Consider the following 22861-nt stretch of genomic DNA (forward strand, 5'->3'; position numbering starts at 1 on the left):
TTTTTCACTGACCGTGTCTCCATGTGGCGTACACGCGTGTCCGTGATTGCCGCACAGAGACATGTCTGTTTTTTTTTCTGGCATCACTGATGTCTCACGGACCACCCTATGGTGTGATCCGTGAAACACGTAGCAGAGAAACACGGACATTGGAAATAATAAACATTTTTAACTCCCCTTCTCCAGCGCTGCTTGCCTCCGGCCTCTGCTGGCTGCTGCTTCCGAGCTGGCTCATTACTGCATGCATATTCATAAATGCAGGAACAGCCGAACCGGAAGTAGCTGCTGCGGAGGTCAGCGACAGCCGGAAACATAGCAGAGCCGAAGAGATGAGCACCACGGATAGCAGGAACAGGGACAGGTGAGTATAAGTCCGGAGCACGGATAGCACATGGACAACCCACGTGCGCTGTGAATCATGGCACACGGAGAGACTTATGCGTTTTTTACACGTCATAGAAAACTGTCTGTCTTTTCTCTGACGTGTGAAACAGGCCTAATTGAGATAAATACGCATGCGGCAAAAACACAAGGAAAAACACAAATAAACAGAGGTGCAGGATTCATGCAGAAATTCAGCTGAGTGAAATCCTTAACAAAACCTGATCGTGTGCAAATATCCTAAGGATATGTTCACACAGGGCATTTTTCGTACGTTTTGGGTTTGGTTTTTTTTGCAGCAAAACCTTATCTTGTGGCAAGAAGTCTCCTGGTGGTTTGTTGCGTTTTCAATGTGGGTTTTGGAGTGGTTTTTCTGGCATTTTTGCTTGTTTTTTTACTGTGGTTTTTTTGTACTTCCTTAATGACTTGTAGGATGCAAAAACGCTGTAAAGAATTGACATGCTCATTCTTTCAAAAACCCCACAAGAACCGAGGAGGTTGACAAAACAGTCAGGGAAAAAATGCTGCTGTTTTGTGTGAGTGTACATGAGATTTCAGGGAACTGTTAAGACAGCGGTTTATTAGCATGGATTTGCATAAACCATGCTAAAAACAACCTGTGTGAACAAAGCCTAAGGAGTGGAGGAGGTGTTTTGTTTTTTTAACTATATTTAATTTTTCCCTTATGTTATTATGTAGGACAGAATGTTTCCTAACATTTTTTCCTGTAAAATCAATTTTAGCTTCGGTTTTATTGTTAGTCCGTAAAAGTAGGGTAATAATCTGACAACGTTCCTAGCAGTGACCTGGGAGTCGGCTGCATCCAGGCATCTTCTCCATGCTGTGCCCATTCTATATGAGTGCTGTTTCCATTCCTTTCAGCGATTTTCCTGCCCTCCAGCTTTCCTGGTGGGTGGCGCGGGTCTTTCATAAAGATGCTCAAGTTTCCCATTGACTTCCATTGTACTCGAGTCGAGCCTGTCCGGTCTGCTTGATTGGGGTACTGAGCCCTCGAGCATTTTAGTGCTCGCTCATCCCCAGTCATTACTCTTCAATAGTATCTCTTAGCCCTGAAAATCATTTCTCAGTTCCGTCTTCTTATGTGTGGCATTATATTTTGTTTTGCAGCGTGAAGACGTGGGAGACGATTACTGTAAACACGACCCAGATCATAAGCACATATACCGTTTTGTGCGGACTCTTTTCAGTGCAGCTCAGCTGACCGCCGAATGCGCAATTGTCACTTTAGTAAGTATTAAGGTTGAGAGACATTTATACTCAGCAAGTTTGTTTTTAAATATTTATGATGTATTGGAACAAATTGAGTAATGTGCACCTTCACGTTACAAGATTTACAGCGCTGGTGGGGTTTTTATTATACTAAAACATAAAAATGGGAATTTCCTCCCTTTGTCCCAAGATAAAAATAAAAGCCTACTTGATCTCCAAAACACGTAGAAGCAATGTATGATACCTTTTTATTATCAACACTTGGGTTCGTCATATGGCAGCGCAGCATTAACCCCTTTCTCTCCACCCACTGATATTGATTTCCTCTTGGGACTGAGGCAGCTGTTTACTATGTGATGAATTGGTTGCGACTATTCACAACCTACAGAGGTGAGCTTTATTCGCACTGGTATTCTCCGGTTGTTACCAAATAAGACCCTATTGCGCTTTTTTCTCCTTACAGCTGGTAATCAAACTTTAGTTACATAAAACTTGAGAACCCCTTTAAAATGAATGTCATCTACTTTATGGCTGGTCTTTGAGGTTAGGGTGGAAGTACAGACAGGCGACTGAGCTAAGCTAAATAACTATTATATAGACTTGTAAAAAAAAAAAAAAAAAAAAAATGACTTCCAAAAAAAATGTAATAGAATTGATCTTTAGGATTTAGCTACATGATTAAACATGTGAAACATACAGAGAATTGTCATACCAGGAATCAAAGGGAAGGTGTAAATGTACATACATGATAAAGCTTCTACGTCAAGGGCTCCATTCTTAGCTACCAACCTCTCCAGCATACATGTTATCAGCTTCCTCGATTGTACAGGAGCTATGTACATGCAGTATACATGCACACATGCCAGGTATCACACCTACTATTATCCATGGGGAAAGATACAGAGAACTAGAGCTGCTAAGTGCTTAAAGGTGTTCTCTGCGAAATGTAATAAAAGTAATATAACATATTTAAGTATTAAAAACATGTTTAAAATAACTTTATATAGCAAAAAGTATGTTTTATCTTGTGCACTCTGTCAGGATTCAAGATGGCAACTACCATGAATCTTAACCTGTCCTAGAGCAGACACAGTAGGGCGGACTGCGTGAAGCATAAGACAGAGGTCACGTCAGAGCAGCCTCCAGCCACAGCCAGGCATCATGACCGCACATTCCTCTGTTGGGTCAACATCTGTCTTGTGCTTCACGCAGTCCGCTCTACTGCATGTCCTAGCAGTTACTATGTTTAACATTCTGACAGAGTACAAAAGATAAAGCATACCTGTTATGATCTGGTAACCCGTAGACGATCACAAAAATCTCATCAGCAGAATAACACAAAAAAACCACAAGTAGTTGGAACCTCAGCAGACCGCAATCCCCTATCTGTCAGACCACACTAGAAGTAGCCGTGGAGCGTTCCTAAACACACTTAGACACCTCGTCACAGCCGGAGAAACTTATTACACCTCACAGATAGAAATGAGGAAACCTATCTTGCCTCAGAGCAGTCCCCAAAGGAATAGCAAGCCCCCAACATATAGAGTCAACGGTGATTGAAGAAAACACATTACACAGACAGGAAATATAGATTAGCAAAGGCGACGCCCGACTTCCTAGATACAACAGAAAAGGAAAGAAAACTGATTGTGGTCAGTGGAAAACCCTGCGGAAAAATACCAATCTCCTGATATACAAAACCCTGAGACCACATGGTCTCTCCCCCACTATATCAGGTACTCTTGTAAATAATGGGAGAAACAAAATACCAAAAAAACCACAAGAAATACAAAAGTGCAAATAATCAAGTAGAACAGTGAGAATCTCCGTTGTCTTTCAGTGGGGCTTGCAGAGGGGGAACCCCCATGCTCATCAAAACAGAAAGGCAATTCCTCTCCTGCAAGAAAACAGACCTTAAGCAAAATGAAAAGAAACACAACCACCCTTAAGTGTGGATTAGGCAATAAAGCAAGGAACTTGCAACTTATTTGGAATGGTACAGGCACAGGATAAATGGAAGGTCAAACTCCAAGCCAATTCAGAGACTGAGGAAAAACATCCATCACCGGCCTCAGCCAGCAGACACTGCTCTACTATATAGCCCAGGCTGATCTGCAACTGGGCTTCCCAAACTCCCAATTAACTCCCACACCTGTTGAGTCACAGCTTCACCTCCAGTCCTGACCACCAGAGGGAGCTCCAAACCATCACCCTCTCGGATGACATTCACAACACATACCTTTTTGCTAAATAAATGTATTTTGAAAAATGTTTACTATTTTAATGGATTTTTTTTTATTTTTTTACATATCTTGTAGAAACCTTCTACATAGAACTCAGTACAAAAGTACAAGAAGTGTAAGGGGATATCCTTATAGGTTTTTATACGGTAGTCCTTTGTTTCCTTCCTTTCCCTCCATTTAATTCCTTCCCCTTCTCTCCTTTCCACCCTTTCTCTCCTTTCCACCCTTTCTCTCCTTTCCACCCTTTCTCTCCTTTCCACCCTTTCTCTCCTTTCCACCCTTTCTCTCCTTTCCACCCTTTCTCTCCTTCCCACCCTTTCTCTCCTTTCCACCCTTTCTCTCCTTTCCACCCTTTCTCTCCTTTCCACCCTTTCTCTCCTTTCCACCCTTTCTCTCCTTTCCACCCTTTCTCTCCTTTCCACCCTTTCTCTCCTTTCCACCCTTTCTCTCCTTTCCACCCTTTCTCTCCTTTCCACCCTTTCTCTCCTTTCCACCCTTTCTCTCCTTTCCACCCTTTCTCTCCTTTCCACCCTTTCTCTCCTTTCCACCCTTTCTCTCCTTTCCACCCTTTCTCTCCTTTCCACCCTTTCTCTCCTTTCCACCCTTTCTCTCCTTTCCACCCTTTCTCTCCTTTCCACCCTTTCTCTCCTTTCCACCCTTTCTCTCCTTTCCACCCTTTCTCTCCTTTCCACCCTTTCTCTCCTTTCCACCCTTTCTCTCCTTTCCACCCTTTCTCTCCTTTCCACCCTTTCTCTCCTTTCCACCCTTTCTCTCCTTTCCACCCTTGCTTCCTTTTCCCTTGTTTGCCTCCTTTCTTTCCCTCTCACATTTTCCACCCTTGCAAGTTAATGAAATCACAAATAATCACACAGGCAGTCCATGGATGTGATTCATGTGCTTATTTCTTTCACTTACTGATGCTAGGAGAAGCTTGGGAAACCTCCCATTGATGAAATATTGATTTGGCATTCAGGGGATGAGTATGATGAGTACTGTATATTGGGCGCTGTGTAATGGCGCTATATATGAGTACTGTATGTTGGTCTGTAGTCTGTAAAGCGCTGTGTAATGGCGCTATATATGAGTACTGTGTGTTGGTCTATAAAGTGCTGTGTAATTAATGGCACTATATAAGCGAGTAAACTGAAGTGTGCTGCTGATGGCCCTGCGCCTGATGAGCGGGGTGTGTTACCCTTTATGCTGTCTAACGTGCGCTCACCCTTTTTCCTCCCCACTTATAAATATGTGGTCCATGCTTACACTCTGACCACCCGCCATGGATGGTATACCGAGTTATAAGGGATTGCAGAACCATTATTAGCTGAAATGTTAGTATAATTCTAGCTCCTGAAAGAAATGTCACATATGGAATGTATGCTTAGGTGAACCTCTGGGCTGTATTTTAATCTTACACGCTTGTCTGCTTTCTTTCTACCAGGCTCACCCTTGAGTTCATTAGTGTGATATTAGTCCATATACCTACATTTCTTCTAACAAAAAAACTGAGCTAGATTGAAGAAACTATTAGCCACACTCTTCATGACTAGGTGACCATCTGCAGAATATCCTGTGTGCATTTTCCTTTTCAGCCTGTAGATGTCAGTGTTGTCCTGTTCCTCTTCGCTCCTTTTCTCCATGCCTGCTATAGCTAAGTGCTGTCCTATTTCTCCATGTTTAGGTTTACCTGGAAAGACTTTTGACTTATGCTGAAATCGATATTTGCCCCAGTAACTGGAAAAGAATTGTATTGGGAGCCATCTTGCTGGCATCTAAAGTTTGGGATGATCAGGCCGTGTGGAATGTAGACTACTGCCAGATCTTGAAAGACATTACAGTGGAAGACATGTAAGTTGTGCCTTTATTTGTATTTTATTCACTTAATGCAGGGACAAAATAACAAATGCATGACTTACGAATGCAGCATACGATTGGTGAGTGATCCGAATGAAACCTTGTGATGGACCGCTTGTTGATGTGTGTTTTATGATAGTCTACCATTCATTACCGGATATTGGAAAGGAGTTAAATAGCACATCTGTAATGAATTTAACCCTTTGCTGTATAGGAGAAAGTAGTGTAATCTCTCAACTAGTTAAGACTCTGTAAATGTGAATTTTTAATACTCATAAATAGCAATAAAATTGACCCATCTAACAATTAATTAATGTTCTGTGCTACGCTTTCTATCATCTGACGTGAGTTTCGCCTTTTATCATGGCTTCATCCTGGGCCCAACCTCTGGCTCCACCAAAGCCATTATATGACTGAGTGAATCACCCAATCACTTAGTGCATCCACACAGCATCATCCAAGTATTTAATTAAAAAATATTTAAACCCATCCAGTAAATGGATGTAACTGTACATCCACATTGGAAGTGATTTCCTGCCAATGGGCTACTGTTTGTTGTGATTGATGGCACGGTCTCAGGAGTTCTGGCCATGTCATCCACAGCAGGGAGTCGGCTGTGTTTGTGGGTCAGGATATAGCTCCGATCCCAGTATTTTAACACCTTAGATGCCACTGTCCCTAGTGACCACGGCAAGGGAGTAGTGTGACAAATGGAGATCTCTGCCTTTTGATAGCCCTTCGGCATCCCTGCAGCTCGTCTCTATGGCAACAGGAGACTTGACAATGGCCTCCATTTCTGCCATATCTCTTGGCCAATCAGATCTTGCCGAGGGCCTGATAGGCTTACTTGGTCAGAGGCCTAGTTGATGTGGGCATATAAAAAATTGCTAGTTTCAGACAGAAATCCTGGATTAGTTTTCCTCAGTCTTCATCCTTGTGTAATCCATATGCACCTTGTTTTCCTCAGCAGGAGCGATTAATACCTCACAAGACCAGTTATAGTTTCCTATGTTACGGAGTTGCCATGTATGCTGGGAGCCAACCTGCAATGCTGGGGTTGTGTGTGGCATCCATTGTGTGTTTGATATCCATAGACAGTGAGCAAGTCTCTCCTGATTTACGGAGGAAACTAGTGCACCTGACTGATATAGAAATCTAGATTTTTTTATTTTTTTTTTATTTCTCAGACCTGGTCAGAGAAAAAAAAAATGGCTAGTTTGCAGTGCCCCATTTACTAACATTGGTCTGAGAGTGGTTTATTTTTTTACTGACAATATTCAGAATAAAAACACTCATGTGAATGAGCCCAGACAATGACAGGTGAGGTAATGTACTGTAGTATGTACAGTATATCACAAAATGAGTATACCTCTCATATTTTTTGTAACTTTTATTAATTTTTCCATGGAACAACACTGAAGATAGGACTCTGTGCTACAATGTAAAGTCGTCAGTGTACAGCTTGTATAATGGTGTAAATTTGGTGCCCTCTAAATAACACAACACACAGCCATTAATGTCCAAACCGCTGGCAACAAAAGTGAGTACACCCTAAGTGAAATTGGCCAAATTTTGCCCAAATAGCCATTTTCCCTCCCCGGTGTCATGTGACTCGTTAGTGTTACAAGGCATCAGGGGTGTTACATTTGATATCACTCTCACACTCATATACTGGTCACTGGAAGTACAACATGGCTCCTCATGGCAAATCTCTGAGAATCTAAAAAAAAATTATTGCTCTACATAAGATGGCCAAGGTTATAAGAAGATTGCCAACACTCTGAAACTGAGCAGCAGCACAGTGGCCAAGACCATACAGCGGTTTAACAAGACAAGTTCATCTCAGAACAGGCCTCGCTATGGTCATCCAAAGAAGTTGAGTGCACGTACTCGGCATCATGTCAGGAGATTATGTTTTCAAAATAGAAGTATGAGTGCTGCCAGCATTGCTGCAGAGATTACAGGGGTGGGGGGGCAGCCTGTCAGTGCTCAGGCCATACACCACACATTGTATCAAATTGGTCTGCATGGCTGTTATCCAAGAAAGAATCTTCTTGTAAAGATGATTGACAAGAAAGCCCACAAACAGTCTACTGAAGACATGTAGACTAATGACATGGATTACTGGAACCATGTCCTGTGATCTAATGATACCATATACGTTTATCTTTGTATCAAGCGTGTGTGATGGAAGAAAGGTGAGGAGAACAAAGACAAGTGTGTCTTGCCTACAGTCAATCATGGTAGTGGGAGTGTCATGGTTTGGGGCTGCATGAATGCTGCAGGTTGTGGGGAGCTATCGTTCATTGAGGGAACCGTGAATGCCAATATGTAGTGTCACATACTGTATCAAAGCATGATCCCCATCCTTTCTTAAACTGGGCAGCAGAGCAGTATAATGATCCCAAACACACCTCCAAGATGACCACTGCCTTGCTAAAGAACCTGAGGGTAAAGGTGTTGGACTGGCAAAGCATGGCTCCACACCTAAACCCTATTGGGCATCTGTGGGGCCTCCTCAAATGAAAGGTGAAGCACAAAGTCTCTAGTTTCCACTAGCTCTGTGATGGTGTCATGGAGGATGGAAGAAGATCCAGTGGCTCCTGTGGAGCTCTAGGGAATACCATGCCCAAGAGAATTAAGGCAGTGCTTGAAAATAATGGTGGACACACAAAATATTGACATTTTGGGAATAATAATATATAATAATAGTCTGGCCATTTTCATTGAGGAATGTACTCCCTTTTGTTGCTAGTGGCTGTGTGGTGAGTTATTTAGATGGCACCAAATTACTCTGTTATACAAGATACAACGTAAAAGTAGTCAATGTCTATCAAAGTGTCATATTTCCTGTGTTGTCCAATAAAAACTATAATAAAATATTAAAATAGGGGTGTACTCATTTTGTGATGTACTGTAAGTACAGTGTATTTTAAATGCAATCTAAGGATTGCAATTCCAAGTTCCCTTTGTGGGACTAGTAAGTACTGTAAAAAGAAAAAAAATGTTTTTTAAGCATTTAAAAATAAGAGATGCGCAAAATCCACTTCTCAAGAAGTTTTGGGCCTACAAGACCTCATGGGAGACCGCAATGTCGCCTCCTGAGACCAGCGTGTAGATACCCTTTAATGAGACATGTATTAGGAGTCAGGAGATGGTAGAGCAGATATAGCGCCACCTAGTGGGAGACATTAGTATTGCCTGCAATCAGAATTACAATATTATTACATAGGATGACGACAGTTAAATATTTAAGTTGGAAACTAAAAGTGACTATGGATAAAAGGTTGTCTTATATTAGTAAGATTAATATTATCTTCCTATCTGATACTAAGGTATGAGGAATTGTCTTCCAAATATTCATGTACTGTACTTCATACCTTAGTGCAGCTATAAATCACCATGGGCTCATCTATAAAATGTATTACCACTAAGAATAAAAATATATTAATTATTGTATATGGTGATTTACACACCCAAGACGTTAGCGCAAATGTATGTATATCTATATAGGTTATACATGAGTAAAATTATACTCTATAAATACCATAATGTTAGGTATAGAAAAAAGTCTGAGTAGTGTATAGAGTGCCCAAGATAGAGGACACCATCTAGAATGCCGTATATGTGAAAGGAAGACTATTGTGCTGGATGGGCAGCACAATGCACACACATCCATCAATATGTTTTATCATATAATTAATGAATTCTTGGCCACAAATATTAGAGTTGGTCCAGTGGGTCAGGGGGCATTTGTGGGACCTCTCACATTGCGCTGCCTGTAGAGTTGTCATGTTGACCACCATTGTTACGTATTAGAAGGCATTTCCTATACGGATAAATCAAGGGTTCATATCATGTAAAGCTAGAAAATAACATGTGGTGTAAATGTCAGTGTTTATTGTGAGGAGAATGAGCTCGGGGAATCAATAATCACCGCAACAGATGACTTCTATTTCTCCAAGCCTTTGTGTCCCTGATAAAGGAGGTCTCTTCCAGGTCTTCTCCCTTTATTCTTTGCCTCTATAATTATTCTATTTGCCCAGTGACATCCACAATTATGGGTCTGTACCTTAATTATGCAGGCGGCATTTTAGCCTCCTAGTGATTCGGTCTCGGTCCTTGAAGCATTATGTTTGTATGCATTTAAAATGTATTAGGACAACAAGAACAAAAGCCGAAAAGTGATTTCATTAGAGCACGATCAGATGATTCAGGCCTGATTTACATTTCTATAGGCCTGGGTGAGGCACACAGAGGAAATTATTATTAGCTGTGACCTATTCTGCCAGCTACACATCTGAAAAGAGCCGGACCCTTGCAGGTATATCATTGTGCCGTAGAGCTCCTGTGCAGGACACATTCATTCCAAATAGGCTTTTTGTTTTAAGAGAAATGCAATTTCTTATACTTTAAATTTATGTAGAGACAGCTTTGGGGACATACTATTTTTTTTTTTTTGTTTTGTTTTGTAAAGGCGTTGTCCATTATCTGGACAGTCACTTTCTTTTTTTTTTTTTTTGAGGTAGTCCCTTTTGTAAAATGTAAAAAAAAAAAATATACGTATATGGTAGATCAATACTCTGCTTTAGTAAAAATAAAATATACAGTGGGGGGGGAAAGTATGACACTGCTGATTTTAGAAGTTTTCCCACCTACAAAGAATGGGGAGGTCTGTAAGTTTTATTGTAGGTACTTTTTAACTGTGATGGACAAGATTAAAAAATCCAGAAAATCACATTAATTCTTAAATGATTTAATTTGCATTTTATTTCATGAAACAAGCATTTGCTCTCCTACCAACCAGCAAGAATTCTGACTCTCACAGACCTGTTATTTTTTTCTTTACGAAGCCCTCCTACCCTGCACTCATTACCTGTTTAATTGCACCTGTTTGAACTTATCTGTATAAAAGACGCCTGTCCATACTCACTCAATCACACTCCAAACTCTCCACCATGGCAAAGACTAAAGAGCTGTCCAAGGCCACCAGGGACAAAATGGTAGACCTGCACCAGGCTAAGATGAGCTATAGGACAATAGGCAAGCAGCTTCGTGAGAAGGCAAGAACTTCCGGTGCAATTATTAAAAAATGGAAGAAACACAAGATGACTGTCAATATTACTCAGTCTTGGGCTTCATGCAAGGTCTTGCCTTGTGGGGTAAGGATGATTCTAAGAAAGGTCAAGAATCAGCCCAGAACTACACGGGGTGACCCGGTCAATGACTCGAAGAGACATGGAACCACAGTCTCAAAGATTACTGTTGGTAACACACTAAGCTGTCATGGATTAATATCCAGCAGGGCACGCAAGGTCCTCCTGCTTACAACAACATGTCCAGGCCCGTTTGAAGTTCACCAGTGACCATCTAGATCAGGGGTGGGGAACCTTTTTACTGCCGGGGGCCATTTGGAAAATTCTACCAACCTTCGGGGGCCGCACAAAATTATCAACTTGAAAATGACCCGGCTATAATTAGTCAAACAATTAAGTCTCCCCTATACCCCTACTGTGGCGGCCGTAGATCATTCTCTTTGGTGCGCTGTGATGTTTGCTTCTCACAACTGCTTTTCCAGGTTTGTCTTTGTTTGAAGCGCAGATTGGTAAATCATATATATCACACAGGAGACACTGTACATACACACACCGCTCTGACACACTGGCCGTATACTGCACACAGCCTTGACACAGTTGTCCTATTTTACACCACCCACGATACACACTGGCCATATATAGTACACATGCACAGGAGATACTGTATACTGCACACAGCACTCACACGCCGTATACAGCACACACACAAGCCATACACAGCACTCACACGGCGTATACAGCACTCACACAAGCCATACACAGCACTCACACGCCGTATACAGCACACACACAAGCCATACACAGCACTCACACGCCGTATACAGCACACACAAGCCATACACAGCACTCACACGCCGTATACAGCACTCACACAAGCCATACACAGCACACACACAAGCCATACACAGCACACACACAAGCCGTATACAGCACACACACAAGCCATACACAGCACTCACACGCCGTATACAGCACACACACGCCGTATACAGCACACACACGCCGTATACAGCACTCAACAAGCCATACATAGCACTCAACATGCCGTATACACAGTACATAAGGAGAAGAAAAAAAGCTCTGCATGTAAACATGTGCACACCAGGAATTAGATATACCAATAAACCTTACAATATGAAACTTTATTAAGTGCCAAACACAAACAACAGCGCGCGCACACACACACACACGCCGTATACACAGCACACACACATGCCGTATACACAGCACACACACATGCTGTATACACAGAACACACACATGCCGTATAAACAGCGCGCACACACAGCACACATGCCGCACACACAGCACACACGCCGTATACACAGCGCACATGCCGTATACACAGCACACACGCCGTATACACAGCACATGCACAAGCCATATACACAGCACACGCACATGTATACACAACAGACGCTGGACACTGAAGTCACAAATACATTTGATATATGGTGGTATATATTAGATATAAACACACTTGGCGCAGATATAAGTACCTGCTGCTTAGGTGCCCTGTAAGATCAGGTGCAGCACAAGTGATGGATGCAGCAGCTCAGCTCAAGGGCTGGCTTCATTCTCGTCTTCCCTCCAAGAAAAGACCTGCTAGACCTGAGCAGCCGAGCACAGAATGGGAGTGTGAGAGGCAGCACGCACAGCACTATGCAGCCTTCTATGTCCCGTACAGGCCCCTCCCCCATCACTCTGATTCTAGCTGTAATCTCACAGGGAGCATGTAGGAGCCAGAGGGAGGAAGTCCCACCCCCAGTGCTGTTTCCCGGCCATAGACAAGATGAGCGGCTGCCCGAGCACCGCAGCCACTGTGAATCTGCTCCAGTGCCCCGGGGGCCACAGAAAAGGTCATCGCGGGCCGCATACGGCCCGCGGGCCGGAGGTTCCCCACCCCTGATCTAGATGATCCAGAGGAGGCATGGAAAAAGGTCAATTTGGGCAGATGAGACCAAAATAGAACTTTTTGGTATCAACTCCACTCAGTGTTCAGAGGAGGAAGGATGAGTACAACCCCAAGAACATTATCCCAATCGTGAAGCATGGGGGTGGAAACATCATACTTTGGGGGGGGTTCTCTCCAAAGGGGACTGGACGACTGCACTGTAATGAAGTGAGGATGGATGGGGTCATGTATCAAGAGATTTATTTAATTTTTTGCCAACAACCTTCCTCCCTCAGAAAGAGCATTGAAGATGGGTTATGGCTGGGTCTTTCAATATGACAAGGAACTGAAACACACAGCAAGGCAACTAAGTAGTGGCTCTGTGAGAAGCATTTCAAGGTCCTGGAGTTGCCTAAGCCAGTCTCCAGACTTGAGCGTAATAGAAAATCTTTGGAGGGAGCTGAAACTCAATGTTGCCCAGTGATAGCCCTGAAACCTGAAAGATCTGGAGAAGATCTCTATAGAGGAGTGGGCCAAAGTCCCTGCTACAGTGTGTGCAAACTTGGTCGGGAACTACAGGAAACATCTGACCTCTGTAATTGCAAACAAAGGTTTCTGTACCAAATATGAAGTTCTGTTTTTCTATTGTATCAAATACTTCATGCTATAAAATACAAATAAATAATTTAAAAATCATAGAATCTGATTTTCTGGATTTTTTTAAATCGTCTGTCTCAGTTGAAGTGTAACTACAATAAAAATTACAGACCTCTCCATTCTTTTTACGTGGGAAAATTTGCAATATTACTTATTTTCCTCACTGTATGAATAGATGGATACTCTATCGCATCAGTGCCTTTCCAGCGATGTTGGCGCTGGGGTTCACCTAGCATCATTATGCCATGTGAGCCCTGCAGCCAGTCGGTACAGCGCCGGTACTAGAAGTATGTTTGTGGTTTCTTGTTTTTGTTTTTTTATTTTACAAACGGGAGCTGCTGCATTTACAAAGGGGTTGTAAGTAGTAAGTAATCTTTTTTTAAATTTATTTTAGCCTAAAAATCATTTGCACAATTGGGTTTTGTTAAACATTTTTAGGTAGTTGCATAAGTTGAGAAAAGACCTTGCTCCATCAAGTTAAAACTTTTGCCACCAATTATACAATTTTTTTTGGGATTTAATTATTTAGATTTGACAATATTGTGTATACTGAGAAAATCATCCACTCCTTTTTTTTAAAGTTGTTATAGTGTATGCCATCACTACCTCTTGAGATGGAGCAAGCCAGACTGGAATGTTCTAACTGTAAAGAACCCTTTCCTACTTGGCTGCCAGAATTGCCTTTCTTACACCCATAAAGAGCGCTCTCTGGTCCTTAGTATTTTCTTTGAAAGGAATGTCATGTACCATTTAATTGTATTTATACAGTACATCTAAATGAGATCTCCTCCTCTGAGACGTCTTTTTTTTTTTTTTTCTTTTTCTAAACTGAACCGAAGTCCAACCTGTCATCATATGGGAGGCCTTCCATTCCTTGTAGTAGACTAGTCGCCCACTTTTGAACTGACTCGCCTTGCAAGTGATTTATAGAGGGGTAACGTTTGGTGGTATTACGGAACATGACCTTTTTTTTTTTCATTCTAAAATCTTGTTTGCTTTTGCAGCTGCTGCCTGACATTGAGTGCTGCTGCTCCACTTACTTGTAACCAGAATTCCTAAGTCCTTCTCCTGTTCTGCATTCGCAAGTTTAATATGTAGCAATAGGATTTCTCCATCCTATGTGTATTTATCAACAGTAAACCAAGTGTCTGCCCGTTTAATCATCTTATCCAGATCGTTTTGTTTTTTGGGGGGGCTTCATAATGATACAAGCATCTTAAATAAGGCAGTAACTACAAGTCAGGTACTGAAAACAATCATGACAAAATATATCCACTTACATCAGGCAGTGGTGGAGCAGGCCCAAATGACGCTTATTTCCTGAAAACCAAAAATATTCTGCACCTTTTGCACTTTAAATTAGTTGTTTTTTATTCTTTGTATATCTTTTATGGCTCAGGTGTTTCTTTTGTTCTTAGTCAAACAATACATTGGGCTGGTATATCATTTGGCTCTGACAGCATCTTAGTGGCAACTTTATTTACTGGTAATAAATAATAATTTTGGTGATTCTTATTGGCTCCCTTCAACAGATATTTCTTGCTATAGGTGTATTTTCAGGCCCATCCACTGTTACCTTCCCCTCTTCTTATTCTCTTTTGTCTTTGTTGGATCCATTTTTTTTCTGTCAAATGTTTTAAAATTATATGTTAATAAAGATTGAATTTTTAAATTGATGCTTCTGCTTTTATACTCCACTCCTCTCCAGTTTTTTTTTATTAAAAAAAATAAGGTTACTTTCTAGACCTTTCTTAACTTTTATTTTTTGAGCCTTTGCACAATAAATTCTGCAAATTCAACTCTCCGAGGACTATTGCACCCTTTTAAGAGATTCAGAGGGCTGAACTTCCACAAATTATAGGTTCTCTTTAAAATGGGACTAGAACGTGCTGCAGTTTGAAATGTGACGGGGGCCAGTTTATCACATCTTGGAGAACCCCTTTAATAATTGGGGACACACTAGCGTTGTGGTTTGCACCTTGCTGTTGCACCTTGTCATATCAATAATTTGTATGTTCTGAATTCTTTTTGTGTATTCAGTGTTCACTTTTTATAATCCCCTTTTGTATGCTGCGACCCACTACCTACATATTTGCTCATAAAGAGTTAAAAAAAAAAAAAAAAATTCTATAAAGATTTCCATTAGTTAAAATAGCACTATAAATATATTGGTTTACCAATGCAGGCAATAAAAAGCCTATTCCAGGCACAACATGGTCCAAAGTGGAATCATCTACACGACTATCTGCTTGTAGCTCTGGAGAATATTGATTCCTGTATATGCAGCAGATTTTACCCCTTCCTTTTTTACTAATGGCAATGCCTGATGTGCACCTTCTTCTTGGGTATGGCCTAGTGGTCTGCACTTCGCTTTTGTGCCCATGCTGAACGGTCAGCAGTTCCCCATACTCTTCCTGCTTGGCCTATGAAAGGCTTGTGGTAATATAACAATCAGCTATTACCCATCAGTGGTTTTAATGTATCTCATGACATGGCACTTATCAAGTGATATAATACAGTAGGCAAGTCCATTTTATGAAGCTGTCCAATTCCGCAAGATGGGCCCACAATATTTGTTTTCAAGAGCATCGGGAGATGAGCGGACACATCACTTGCAGAAGCACACTGATGTCACGTCTACGGACGAGCCAGGTGCATGAGCGTGCATTGGTCCTAATGAATTGCACAGATGGGATTGCATGACCAAGTTGGATGCAGCCAAGCTGAACAAAGAAGAGAACCCATTAGGCCTGCACCTCGACACTGAGGCTTCTCATACACTTATTTTTAATTCTCTTACCCCATATGGAAAACATAGAGTCCGTAACGGAACTGCCGTGGTGTGGATTGTCATTTATGCAGTTTTCTTTATATAGTGGTGAAGGGGGCAGGGGAATTCCTTGTTCCATATTGTCATTTATTTATTTATTTTGCGATGAGTCCACATTGCTTCAAGAGCCCTTTTCCACTGAGATAATAGCTTCGGCTGTGTGCGGATCCATTTGTTGCCTTGGTGATGTGCCCAACACTTTTGTTGATACGTCTGTATTTTAGTAATAATAAAAAAAAAAAAGCCCTTTCCTGTTATCAATCTCGTGAAAATGTTGTGGAGTTCATCAGAGCTAATAAACAGCAAGTACCATCCCTTTCATCTGCTCCGGTGCAGAGCGTCTACACGAGAGCTAAGGGAGGAAGGCTCCGCTCCTGGGCCCACACCTCCGTCCTGCAAGAAAGCACATCTCCACCGGCAAGAGCTATGAAAGTCATTTTCTGCTAGGAGCTGATTGCCTGCAAATGTCTGCAGAATGTTAGCACTGTCAGTGAGAGGACGGAGGCGTACATGCACCAGCTTGGGAATAAATCTCCATGGCCCCACATATTGACTTCACTTACAACGCACTTATTGTTAGGTATAGGCTTGAGCTGTACTGCATAAAAAAACGAGGTCAAACTGTAAGGGTTAATCCAGCCCAGAGGGAGCCCCAGTATTTGTGTAAACTGCCATGGGTATCATTTCAGCGATCGCTGCACATACAAGTCACCAGAAACACATGTTGCTCGGGCAGCCTCGTTCATGCTGCTTGTCTTGGTAAGCCTGCACTGAGTAGGTAGCAGAGTGCTGTACAGTGTTTAACCCCTTCAGCCCCTGGGCACTTTCCGTTTTTGCGTTTTTTTGTTTTTTGCTCCTTTTCTTCCGAGAGCCGTAACTTTTTTATTTTTCTGTCAATCTTGCCATATGAGGGCTTGTTTTTTGCGGGACGAGTTGTACTTTTAAATGAAACCATAGGTTTTACCATATAGTGTACTGGAAAACAGCAAAACAATTCCAAGTGTGGAAAAACTGCAAAAAAAGTGTGCGCACAATAGCTTTTGGGATGTTTTATTCACCGTGTTCACTATATGGTAAAACTGATGTATGTATGTGATGCATCAGGTCGGTGCGAGTTTGTAGACACCAAACATGTATAGGTTTACTTGTATCTAAGGGGTTAAAACAAATTCACAAGTTTGTCCAATAAAAGTAGCACACGTTTTGCGCCATTTTCCGAAATCCGTAGCGTTCTCATTTTTCGGGATCTATGGCTCAGTGACTGCTTATTTTTTGCGTCTCGAGCTAACATTTTTAATGGTACCATTTTTGCGCAGATGATATGTTTTGATCGCCTGTTATTGCATTTTGCGTAAAACATGCGGCGACCAAAAAACGTAATTTTGGCGTTTGGTAAACTGCGTAGCGGCAAAAATATTCCAATCAGATTAATTGATTTTATATTTTGATCGGGCATTTCTGAACGCGGCGATACCAAATATGTGTATATTTATTTATTTTTTAACTCTTTAATTTTCAATGGGGGGAAAGGGGGGTGATTTGAACTTTTAGGTTTGTTTTTTTTTTATTTTTTAAAACTTTTTATTACTTTTTTTATTTTACTGGTCCCCCTAGGGGGCTATAGCAATCAGCAATCTGATCGCTCTTATCTGTCTGCTGATCACAGCTATACCGCTGTAAACAGCAGTCACTTCCTGTTTCCCTCTACTCCGGGCCGAGGGAAAACAAAAGTGAAACATCATAGCTGCAGGCGCCATCACATGACCCTGTGCTACGATGGCAACCACCGAAAGTCATGTGATCACTCACGTGACTTCCGGTGGGGGCGGCGGTAAGTAAAAATCATGGCCACGCGCATATAGATCTCGCTGCCAGACCTTGACAGCGAGATTTAAGGGGTTAAATGTTGCAAGTGGAAGCGATTCCACTAGCAACATGCAGGCACATATGTCAACTGTTGAAAACAGCTGATGTGTGCCGACCGCCGCCGCCTGCCCGCTGCAGGGGGCGGGGCTTAACTTGACACACTCCATGACGGATAGATCCGTCCAAGGTCGTGAAGGGGTTAAAGGGGTATTCCAGCTCTTCTCACATCTGCACCAGGTGAGTGGGGCTGGAGACCTCGCGTCTACAAATATCTGATGCTCATGTATAGAGATGAGCGGTTTCATCAAGGCTCTGTTCACCGGCAGCAAACAAGCCTAGCTCCACAGGCTCGAGCCTGACCCAAACCCCGGATCAAGTCACCGATTGGCAGTTTGAGTCTCCGCCCACATACAGCCTGTCATTAGCAGATCACTTCCGGGGTCGGTGGGCCGGCTTTTTCAAACTTTTTTTTTTTGTGCACACTACATCCGATCATGCTGTTCTTACCCCAGTGTGCGCCAATCAAACACTGCAAGAGGCTCGCACTGGGCTGAGCACCGAGTGTACCTGGGAACAGCGATGCTCACATGAGTTTTGTCCGCACATACAGCATCCGAACCACGAACCCGAACCTTGATTTTTACATTTGGTGTTCGGTTTGAAAACAGAACCTCAGGTTCACTCATCTCTACTCATGTATGATTATATGTAGATGTGAAATCGGTGCCCCGCTCACCTACCTGGGGATGTGAATGGAGCTTAAATACCACTATAATTGTTTTGGGGGTTTTTTTTTTACTCTATATACTGCACAACTTGTATGGCCTGTGCCTAGTACTGCTTCTCAATACCAGGCACTGCTGCTACTAAACGTGAAATATAAAGACTGCAGGGTAAATGCTTGTAGTCTCTGGAAGCCATTCCCTTCTAACGTGACCGCTATGCTAAGGACAGGTCATGGATATCCAAAGCCCTGGAAACCACTTGAATTATTCCTAATTTCTGCTTTTAGATGTGAAAGAAATGGACCATTTCTCTTTTGCATCATCCATTGTGCTTCCAATTTCTGTTTCATCCATATTTTTTTTTTCTTTTTTAAAGCACCATTCTAGTGCAGGGTTTTGGCTTCTTCAGCGCTGCAGTGGTGCTTTAAATCTAAGCTTCCTGTCATACTCTCCTTCCAGTGTCTTCTGCCCTTTACAGACACCATGTCGGTTCCGTGGCTCCATGTTGTGACTATAACTTCTGACCATCCGGAAGTCAGAAGTTACATCACAAGCTCCCAGTGCAATCCTATGAGAGGCAGAACAAGGCCAGAACGAGGCTCCCATAGTAATGTATTAAGTTGTGACTTCTGTCGCGCTTCATGAAACACTGCAGCTGCCGACAGGTCACAAACCGCCAAGATCCACTGGAGTGGTAGCGATAGTAGGTGAGACTACCGGAAGATGAGTATGATACAGGGGTCAGGGGACATGGAATTAAAGCAACACTCCAGTGATGGGGGGGGGGGGCACTGGAGTGGTGCTTTAAAAATAGAAGCAGGCAGTTTGTATATAATTGACATCGATCAGTTAAAGGGGATGTCCACTACTTTTCCATTGATGGCATATCCAACACCCTGCAGCTGATCAGCTGTTCTCTGTCCCTGCGGCAGCAGACAGCTGGAAATGCTCAGTTATGGAGCTGTCCAGTCTTCTGATAGCAGCCAAGGCCAGGTAATGCACATTTGCCTCCTATTGATTAGAGTAGGAGGCAGATGTGCCGGACCTGGCAGCGACTGCTATTAGAAGACGGAGCAGCACTAGAACTGAGCATTTCTGGCTGTGTGCTGCCCCTGGGACCAAGAACAGATGATCTGCTGCAGGGTGTTGGACCCCGGCCAATTGGACATTGATGACCTATCCTAAGGATAGGTCATCAGTGTAAAAATAGTGGACTACCCCTTTTAAAAACTGATGTAAAATAGATGTCTTCTAGTTTTGCCGAGTTCTCCAAAACCAGTCGTGATCCATATAAATGGATGAGAATAAGACGCACTGAGTTCAATGGAATAGACACATGGATTCATTAAAAAAGTATGAATAGGTTTTTTTAAAGTCTGAGGAGCAGTGTACGGTATATTTTAAGAACGGACATTACACTGATGAGAAAAACTAATGTGTGAATACCCCATAAATCAAATGCAATGCAGAGTCCATCAGCAATGTGAGAATTGTGAAACTAACTTCTATGGTCAAGGAGACTAAAAGTTCTACAAGCTACAAATATGATACTTCAGTAATTGCTTGTAATGCCTACTTTAAAGGGGGTCTGTCACCAGGGCAAGAGCAGTATAATCTAGGGGCTGAAACCCTGATTCCAGCAATATCACTTACTGGGCTGCTTGCTGTTCTTTTGCTAAAATCCCTGTTCTCTCTGCTGCAGATCTACCAGTTCTCTGAATGTTGAGCCCTGTATAACCCCGCCCACACCACTGATTGGCAGCTTTCGGAGTATATTGTGCATAGGCATAAGCTGTCAGTGGTGGGGCCAGGGTTATACAGAGCTCATGAATATGGAGGACATGGCAGCAGGCTTACTAGTCCTCTAGTAATGATAAAACATGGATTTTATGAAGACTATAGCAGTCCAGGATGTGACACATTGCTAGAACCAGGGTCGTATGCTGCTTTTAGTTCAGGTGGCCAAAACCTAGTGTCAGATTCCCTTTTTGCCCTTTTTTTTTTTTTTTCCCCCCCACGTTTTTATTTTTTTTACTATTTTCATATTGGACACATGATTGGGGTCACCATACACACCAATGTCAGCTAAACCGCTGCTCATTTTTTGATGATTTTGTACATTTACACTGTTTTTTATTTTTTTTATTATAGGAATGAAATGGAGAGACACTTCCTGGAGCTGCTGCAGTTCAACATCAATGTTCCCGCCAGTGTATATGCCAAATACTACTTTGATCTGCGTTCTCTAGCGGATGACAACAATCTCAGTTTTCTGCTAGAGCCACTTAGTAAAGAGAGAGCACAAAAACTAGAGGTAGGCCCAGTACACTTTCCATGCGTGAGGCTGACTCTTTCTGCTTTGCTGACCGTCTCTTTTCTGTCCTGCCTGTAAGACTTTCTGTTGTAATATGACTTTTATTCTCCCCAGGCAATTTCCAGGCTTTGTGAGGATAAGTACAAGGACCTTTCTAAAGCCGCTATGAGACGGTCCATCAGCGCTGATAACCTCGTGGGCATTCGGCGCTCTAACGCCATCATTTCCTGAGGCAAGACCAGCCGGAGCAGCTGTAAAGTGATCAGTGTGCGACACGGATACCCAGGCACTACCAAGCTTCCCACACACTCACACTATTTCAAGCCAGCAGTGTCTTCCAGCAATGAGGGCTGTGGGGGGCAAGGGATTGTGAATCCAGGGATGCTGCAAGCCCTTCTTCAAAGCTAAGGGGCATCCATCATGAAACCAGAGACGAGGCTCATGGACAGCAGCAGCAGCACAGTGGGTTTACACAGAACACCGTGGTCAATCAAAAGTGAAGGCCTCTGAGATCCCTCTAGCACCTACATTTGTATGCTTACTATGTAGGCCTATAGCTGTGAACATGGACTTTTTAACACTATATAGTTTGACATTTTAGAATATAAAACACTAATTACGTGATTATAGTTACTACTTTATTGCCTTCATCCCTTTACCCGGTTTTTGTTTTATTGCTGCAATTATCTCTATAAAGTGTTAATGCAGTTCTTTCCTAACCAGGCTATGCCACACCAGAGCGATGACCAGGCTCACAGTGGGTCCAAACCCTTCTTACTAGGGCAATCCACGTTACAGCGCAAAACTACTAAATGGTTTGGTTAGGAAGGGGACTGTCCAAAGAATGTGCATTCAAGTGAAGCCGGGTCTGGCCCGTACTACTGTAATTCTCGGTGCTCCTCCGGAACGTCATTATAAGGAACTGCAAAATTAAATAAATTTGGGGTTTTTATACTTTTACACCACATCTTTCGCTTACAGTGATGTGAAAAGAATTCCATTTATTTCCTCTTCTGTAGACTACCCTCTAGCTTACAGGCGATCTCTGCTTGTCTTATCTGGCTCCGAACTGTCATTTTATTCTGGATTTTTCCATGCTGCAGTATTTTATACTCGACTGCAACTCGAAGTATATGTTGAGTTGCTTTTTGTTTTTAAAAGTCCTTATGATTTCAAGAAAAACCATCAGAAGAGTTTGTTTCCTTGCACCATGGGAAACCATTCCTATAGTAATGAAATCTGTCCCCCTTCAACCAGTAATGCTTATGGACCTTATTGAGAAAGTCTAGTCTCCTCTAAGCCTTTTTACATTTTAAAATTCTAAAATCTATATACGGGCACATTTCTAAAAGTGAAACTTTGCACTTTTTTTTTATTATAATAAAGTTCGGCAATATGTGACATGAACTGAAATGAATTCGTAAACCTGGGACAGAAATGTAAAGTGCATTATGTGCACCTTATATTTACTTACAAGACCCTCTCCACAGCTAATCCCCGGTGACATGCATAGTGTATTCATGTACAAAACATGGCGCATGTTGGCTACATGTTAGATCATACCGCCAACTGAATATTGTTACAATGGCCGCTTAAGATGTGCCCAAAGATTGCAGCCATAGGCTTTCTAGAGATGGCAAAATTGCCTGTGCCATCTCCTACATAATGATTGCAAAAAAGAAACTTGTTTTTTTTATACTGTTTAAATATAAATTTGTTCCATTATTTCTCTTAAATATAAAATTAATTTTACAATTTGATGTGACTAACTGGC

General features: G+C 42.2%; 1 protein-coding gene across 1 annotated transcript in view; it reads left to right on the forward strand.

Moving 5' to 3' along the window:
* Positions 1-22047, forward strand: part of CCNYL1 (cyclin Y like 1) — a 37466-nt gene extending 15419 nt beyond the window's left edge. The window contains exons 5-8 of the mRNA XM_075317724.1: positions 1510-1629; positions 5533-5699; positions 20925-21087; positions 21202-22047. Coding sequence (XP_075173839.1) covers positions 1510-1629; positions 5533-5699; positions 20925-21087; positions 21202-21318 — 567 coding nt within the window. The 3' untranslated portion in view covers positions 21319-22047. The remainder of the gene's footprint in view (positions 1-1509; positions 1630-5532; positions 5700-20924; positions 21088-21201) is intronic.
* Positions 22048-22861: the final 814 nt, after the last annotated feature.

The sequence above is a fragment of the Anomaloglossus baeobatrachus genome, chromosome 7 (assembly GCF_048569485.1).
Source record: "Anomaloglossus baeobatrachus isolate aAnoBae1 chromosome 7, aAnoBae1.hap1, whole genome shotgun sequence".
NCBI classification, from domain to species: domain Eukaryota; kingdom Metazoa; phylum Chordata; class Amphibia; order Anura; family Aromobatidae; genus Anomaloglossus; species Anomaloglossus baeobatrachus.